At 59.3% G+C, this 7,235-nt stretch overlaps 1 protein-coding gene across 1 annotated transcript; it reads left to right on the top strand.

Annotated features, from left to right (window-relative positions):
* Nucleotides 1-409: 409 nt before the first annotated feature.
* On the top strand, nucleotides 410-6,947 carry BARHL1 (BarH like homeobox 1; the record flags this gene model as incomplete). Its single annotated transcript, XM_082656850.1, has 3 exons — nucleotides 410-875; nucleotides 4,858-5,080; nucleotides 6,653-6,947. 3 exons carry the CDS (start codon nucleotides 410-412, stop codon nucleotides 6,945-6,947), a joined length of 984 nt encoding a protein of 327 aa, XP_082512976.1.
* Nucleotides 6,948-7,235: the final 288 nt, after the last annotated feature.

Genomic DNA, 7,235 nt, shown 5'->3' with positions numbered 1-7,235 from the left:
CCTGGAGGAAGCGTGCAGTTTGGATTTTTTAAAAGCCCTTTTTTATTTAGATTCCAACGTCCTCGCATCTCTTCTGTGCCAAAGGGGAGCTCAGGCCGTCCGTCTCCCCCTTTGCTCTCCCCAACTTGGCGCACCCTCCCTCCCATTTCTCCCTGACACTCCCACCACCCCCCTCGGCTCGGCGGCTCCGTGCGATGCTGCAGAAGACGCGCTGAGCCCTTTTGGATCTAATGCGCAGAGGAGGTTGGCCCAGAGCTCCCGGGCTCCCCCAAGGCTGAACTCCATCCAAGGTGCCCGCAGGCTCCCTGCCCGCCTTCCCCATGCCAGCCCGCAGCTAGGGGCAGGGGCAGCGGCGGCTGGGGTTGGGGGGGGTGGGGAGCTTTTGGGGAGGACAGGTCGCAGCTTGGCTATGGAAGGCTCCAATGGCTTTGGGATCGACTCCATTCTCTCCCACCGAGCGGGCAGCCCCGCCCTTCCCAAGGGGGACCCCTTGCTCGGGGACTGCCGCTCGCCCCTGGAGCTGAGTCCGCGCTCGGAGAGCAGCAGCGACTGCTCTTCACCAGCCTCGCCAGGAAGGGACTGTTTGGAGACGGGCGCCCCACGGCCTGGCGGGGCTTCGGGCCCAGGTTTGGACTCCCACCTGCAGCCTGGGCAGCTCTCAGCCCCAGCCCAGTCTCGCACCGTGACCTCCTCCTTTCTGATCAGGGACATCCTTGCTGACTGCAAACCACTCGCGGCCTGTGCACCCTACTCTAGCAGCGGGCAGCCAGCCGCTCCTGAGCCTGGGGGCCGTCTTGCGGCCAAGGCTGGGGAGGACTTTAGAGAAAAGCTGGACAGAAGTAGCAGCAACGCCTCATCGGACTCCGAGTATAAAGGTAAGAAAACGGGAGTTGAAAACTTGCGGGGGGGAGATGCTATATTTCTGAACACTGGTACTAAAACAGGAGTGCACACACGTGGGGACATACACATATTCACTCGGAGCTGCCCCCAGGGCCCAGGCTCAGCAGTCGGTCTTGTCTGAGCCTTTCAGTCGGCCCTGTGGTTAATGCTTTTGAGCAACAAAGAGTCCAGCGGAGAGAGTGAGGAGAGGGACGCTGTGTGCCCCAGGAGAGATTCCCCAAAACGCACAAACTTTCCAAACTTCGGTGGACTCCCCAACCCACTGGTGGGCAGAAGCAAGCTCCTATCAGGCCAGTGGCTCTCTGGGCAAAGACCTTGCAGAAGCAACGGAAGACCCAAAGGGTTCTGCTTGAACCCCCTTTTATAAGGGTGAAAACCTAGCAGGAAATTTCAGCTGGAGCCCTGAGAACAGTCAGAATTTTCCACCCTTTAATTTGAATTTCCAGAGGGGGAGGGGAATTGAGCTTTCCCTCCCGTTGGCCCCGGTGTGATCTGGGCCCGGGAATCATGCAAAAGAAACGCTCCCTTCAAAGTAGAAAGAGCAGCCAGGCGGCTTACGAGCACGGAGCGGGTTCAGAGGTCTCCTTGAGAGGGGAGGTCTCTGCACCCACCCAACTGTTCTCGCTGGATTTGACTTTAAGTGCATTGAGCCATCAACTTCAGGTTCTGTGTGTGGGACCCAGAGATTGCCCGGCGCCCAGCCTATCCTGGGGTTGCTTCCCCTCTACTTGCGTTTTCACCTCCATGAATCTTTCCATTGTTGTTGCTTCCTTTCCATCCCGTCTTAACCAGGGAGCTGAGATCAGGATTAAGATGAAAGGGGAAAGGAAGAAGGAAGAAAGGAAAAAAGGAAGAGAAGAAGGAGAGAAAGAATTCCCTAATTTTGTTTCTCGCCCCCGCCCACTGCCTTCACTTTAGGTCTTTGGTGAGGCCAGAGGCGGAAAGTTCTTTCTTAGGAAGAAGTCATTCGGGAGGCAGGAAGGGAAGGAGTGTCAGGACTTCAAGGGAGAGACCCTGTGTCCCCATCCAGCAGAAGATGGGGGGCTGAGAGCCCTGTGTCCCCACCCAGCAGAAGATGGGGGGCTGAGAGCCCTGTGTCCCCACCCAGCAGAAGATGGGGGGCTGACAGAGGCTGTTCAGAGCTCTTTCAGCCTTACAATTAATTCCCAGAACCCTTTCCATGAGATAAAACTTCCCTATAAAGGCTACTTCTTTATGGTCTTGGGGGCCCTACACCTCCTGGTCTATACTCGCATTAAGTCTTCACAAAAATTTCGGAAGGCTCATTTAACACTCTCTTCCCAACTGAGAATTCGTTTGTGGACATGCCCTGACCTCAGATCGAAACCCATTTGGGGCCCCACTCCACATCTCACTCCCTCCGCTTCCCCACAAAACTGGTGGAACCTCCACCAGCCTCACTGGGCCAGTCACGCCTAGAAGACGGGCAGCTTGGGCTAGAGCACCCAGGACCCCAGGACGGAGGTCCAGACGCATGTGGCCCAGCGACCCTTGCTCCCCCCGATCACGGCCTGTTTAGAGAGGCAAGGAAAACTTGCCCCGGAGAAAGACAGGTGCGGTGCGGGGTGGGCAGGAGGGGTCAGCAAGGGGGGCAATGTAAATATATATGTATAACGTCATCTCTTATTCTTTGTAATTCTCAGCCACAACACTCCAGTTTTATGTCTGGAGTAACAGGCGAGACCTCCCCCCCGCCCAAAGCCCTGCATGCTTGTGTCTGGTGCCGGCGCTGTGAAAGGGTTCGGCTCTTGTCTCCTTTTATTTTCTTGTCCGTAGGTGGGATTTTGATGAGAGGTTTCGTTTAAGATAATTGGAATATCAATTTTCTTCTCTTGTGCCTGATGATATCTGATCAGGGAGGTGATGAGGGCCAGCTGTCCACATATGGCTTAAATAGGTTTGGCGCTGAGGACAGAGGAAGGTCTCCCCTACCCCTAGGCACCGCTGCCTTTGCACCACCAAAGCCGCGGGGTGAAGAGGGAGCAGAATACCCACCACCGAGACAGTGTCTGGAGCATTTCTCAAAGGTGGAAGTGACTTTTTCAGGACCCACGTTAGGAAATCTTGCCGAGAGACAGACACATGGGGTGGGCATCTAAGCGATTCCCCTGTCCACCTAACAAGCTAAGAGTCGTTTCCTCCAAAGAGGGCACGGAGGGAAGGTCAGTCCCATCCCGAGTTTCTGGTGTCAAAGCTTCCTCGGCATAACGTTTGAAGAAGCTGGGCTTTGAAGTAAGGCGGTCTGGTGCGCGCGCAGTCTTCCAGCCAGAGCTGATATCCGTGGAGAAATGAAACCGGCGCTTTGCTCCCAGCAGGGTCAGTGGGCCTCGAACTCTGAGGCATTGAGATCTGGGCTGAGCCTGTTTCGGAGGCTGAGGCTGGACAGCGGCGAGTGCATATCTGAAGGCTCCAGCCTGTGCCGGAGAGCGATTAGAGAAAAAGCCCAAACTCAACCCTCACCCCACCCCCGACCTGGGAGCTCAGCGCTGAGAAATGGGGGATTTTCCAAAATAGTCAGTCCAGACAATCAGGTCAAAAAGTAAGGTTTCCACAGTATCAAGTTTGAGGTTTGGATAATTGTTTCCTTGAACTTGTTTAAACTTTACCTGCCTAGCATAATAGACAGAACTCAAGTCCCCCCCACCCCATCCCAACACATCCCCAGCTCCTGAGGCAGCCGTGCCCCAACGTGGCCCGAGCCTAGGAGGGCAGGGAGAGGCCTGCGCACTGGCCTGGACGAGGCAGGAGGCAGGCATGGGCCCCCGTTTCTCACCCGCCTGGGTGCACCCGCCGCCCGGCGCCCTCCCGGCCTCCAACCGCTGCCCTTCCGGTTGAAAAGTCTTACTCCCTAGTGGCTCAATTAACCGGATTATTGTTTCCTACAGAGAGAAATCAACTCACATTCAGCTGAACCCTGTCACTGCAAACGCCATGCTCAATGAAACTCAGCATAAAGGAAAATATAGAGAGGAAAAGAGGAAGGGAAGCCCCAAACCCCACTGCCAATTTTGGGGAGGTGGTCTCTGGTCATATCATTGCTTTAGGGGGAGAAGGAGGGAGGTCAGTGAGCTTGTTTGATCAAGTGTGCATTTGCGGTGCTGTCAACCCCAAAGGAAAGTGTTGGGGAAGAAAGAAACCACATTGTTCGGTCCCATCCTTGCGACTCAGGAGCAAGGACCCTGCTGGGGTGTCCTGACCGACGCGGGGTGGGGGGAAACACAAGACAGCCACAGTAGGCATCGTTTTGACAAGGAAACACAGACCTCCGCGACGTGAGCATCCGAGGGGCAAACGGGTGGCTTATTTTTCCAAGCGCTTCGTGCTTCCAGATCTGGGCGCCCCGGCGATTCGCCTTCCGTGCTGTGCGCTGTTTGTAGTTTAAGAAACGGGGGGGACCATCTCTATAGATTCACACCCGTGCAGGGGCCAGGCGAGATGTGAGTGCAATTATTTGTTCTTCAGGACCACGGTCCGCTCCAGGGTGAACGGGTTTTTGTCCCTCCACGAGGGTTTTTCTCCCCCAGACTCCAGCCCTCAGCTTCCTCCCTTCCTGGCCTGGATGCAGCCAGAGGATCGGGGCACAGTCCTGCACCCCTGAGCACGCATCCGCACAGCCCACCGGTTTGGAACCCCTGGGTCCCCTCCCCTCCTCTCCCCTCCCCTGTCAGGTCCACTTGGTGGATCCCGTTAATCCCTTCAGGGAGCGCCGGCGCAACGCGGGAGCCGGGTTGAGTTCTCTCTCGGCTTTGGGTTACTTCTCCCCGGAGGTGTCAGTCTTCCTCTGTCTGGCGGCTGGGAGGTCCCAGCTCTGAGCTGCTCTGCCGCAGCTCCATGGGACCGGGAGCCACATTTACACGACCGACTGTGACGGGCCGCAGGCTGGGGCGGCAAGGCGGCGAGGCCGGGCCCTGACGCGCGGCTGTGTCTCCACAGTGAAGGAGGAGGGCGACCGGGAGATCTCCAGCTCGAGGGACAGTCCCCCGGTGCGCCTGAAAAAGCCACGCAAGGCACGCACGGCCTTCACCGACCATCAGCTGGCGCAGCTGGAGCGCAGCTTTGAGAGGCAGAAGTACCTGAGCGTGCAGGACCGCATGGAGCTCGCAGCCTCGCTCAACCTCACCGACACGCAGGTCAAGACCTGGTACCAGAACCGCAGGTGAGGCCCGGCTGCGCGCGACAGGGGGGAAAGGGCCCCCTCTGCTCTCCTCCCTGCCCCTCCAGGGGACCCACCAGTACATGATCTGACGTGCCGAGGGAGGGCCCCTGAGCTTTCCCCGTTCTGTAAAACTAGGGAAACTGAGGACTCAGAGAGCGGAGGCCTTGCCCGAAGTCCACGGTGAGGGAGAGAGACAGGACTAGAGTCGATCAGGTGGACAGACAGACATGTGGGCCACTGGAGGTCCAAGCCTCCCCACCCTAGCCACGTCCTACCACCCCCATCCAGCCCGGGCAGCTGCTGGGGGGCAGGGGGTGGCTCTGAGCTCTCCCGGAGGGATTCTTCTGGCCTCCTCAGCCTTTCTAGCCCCGAAACGCAAGGAGGGAAGGGGCCCAGCCCTAGCTTCTTGGGGACTGGGGGGCCGGGAAACTGGTGTTGGGCACGGGTCTTGAACCTGGTATTTCCTAATCTCCCTCCCCAACACATTCACAGGATGAAGAGATACACAAACAGGTACAAAACACACACATACAGCCACACACTCAACCCACAGTCACACACTCACATCGACGCGACTCAGTAATACAAACACACATACACCACAGTCACCCACACACGCTTAGCGGAGGCCGGAACGGTGCTTTCCATAAACAAGCCTCAGAACACGCTGCCCCATTAATAATAAATACCTGATTACTGCTCCGGGCATCAATAATTAAGGCCCGTTACAGTAATTACACAATTATGATGATGTGAATAATTCAGGCAGGGAAACGGGGCTGGTGTGGCTGAGTCCGACTCAGTGGGACCGCCTCGCCGGCCAGGTGCGCCCAGGAGTCCGGCCGCAGCCCTGGCAGCCAGTGTGGCCTCGGCTTTCTTGCCTTCCCCCAACCCCAGCCGACCCTCTGCTGGTAGCCTCCCGGCTTCGGCACCAGACAGACTGCAGGGCTCGCCCGAAGCCTCGGATCTGCGTGCGGACTGACGCGGACGCGGACGCGCGGCGGAGAGAGCGTGCGCACATCCTCTCCCGTCGCCGTCTCTGGCCCGCGAGCTTCCGCAGAGGCGCCGCCAACTGGGGTACCGCAGCTGTGCTGGCCTCCGCCGGGCCGGCTGTGCCGCTGGGAGGATCAACTGAGTCCCCTCCAACGGCTAGCGAACCGATCCCCGCGCCCCCGCCTTCCTGTCCAAGGCGATCTCGCCTTCCTCAGGCCTCCCCAGGAGCATCCACACCGGGCTCCAAGCGCCCAGACTGCGATCCCCCGAGCAGTGTGGCGAGGTCAGACCCCGGGCTTAGAACCCAGGGTCTCCTCTTCCTAGGCCATCTTGAAAACTGGCCCGCGCCTCAGTTTTCTTATCTGTAAGTGGGGTTAACAGCCATGGAAGGCCGGTGGGAGATTAAAGGAGCCGATGCATGTAACCCGCTAGACGGTGCCTGGCGGCCCGTTATTTATTAACGAATTATAGTGTGACCCCTTTAGTGTCCCTGCAGGCGCTCTGGGGCACTCGTGAGGGGCAGGGGTCTCCCGGCGCCACAGTTCTGACCCCGCCTTACGCGTTTACTTCGGTCCCTAGGACTAAATGGAAGCGACAGACGGCCGTCGGGTTGGAGCTGCTGGCGGAGGCAGGCAATTACTCAGCGCTCCAGCGGATGTTCCCGTCGCCTTATTTCTACCCGCAGAGTCTGGTTTCCAACCTGGATCCCGGCGCCGCGCTGTATCTGTACCGCGGGCCCAGCGCGCCGCCGCCCGCCCTGCAGAGACCTCTGGTGCCCCGCATCCTCATCCACGGACTCCAGGGCGCCAGCGAGCCGCCCCCGCCGCTGCCCCCGCTGGCCGGCGTCCTCCCGCGGGCCGCGCAGCCTCGGTGAAGCGCCCGCCCGCCGGCCCGCGGAGCACCCGGCCCCGGCTCCGGGGCTCCGCGCTGGCCCCTTCCGCCTGCCTCTGGGAGGGCGCGGGGTTTCAACGCCCCTTCCCAGGGGCCCCGGGTCCGGCCCTCCCTGGCGTCCAGCCCAGTGTCCCCAGAAGGGCCAAATGCCAAGTCTTCTGCGTCCCGGACCCCGGGACTGAGTCTCCCTAACCATCTTCGGCGTCCTCACTCCCGGCCACTCCATCAGGGAGCCACTTCCACCGCCGGGGGTACACACATCCCCACGCCC

This window comes from Grampus griseus (assembly GCF_964374135.1).
Source record: "Grampus griseus genome assembly, chromosome: 6".
Lineage (NCBI taxonomy): Eukaryota > Metazoa > Chordata > Mammalia > Artiodactyla > Delphinidae > Grampus > Grampus griseus.
The sequence above is the reverse complement of the archived record's forward strand: the minus strand, read 5'-3'. Positions and strand labels throughout refer to the sequence as shown.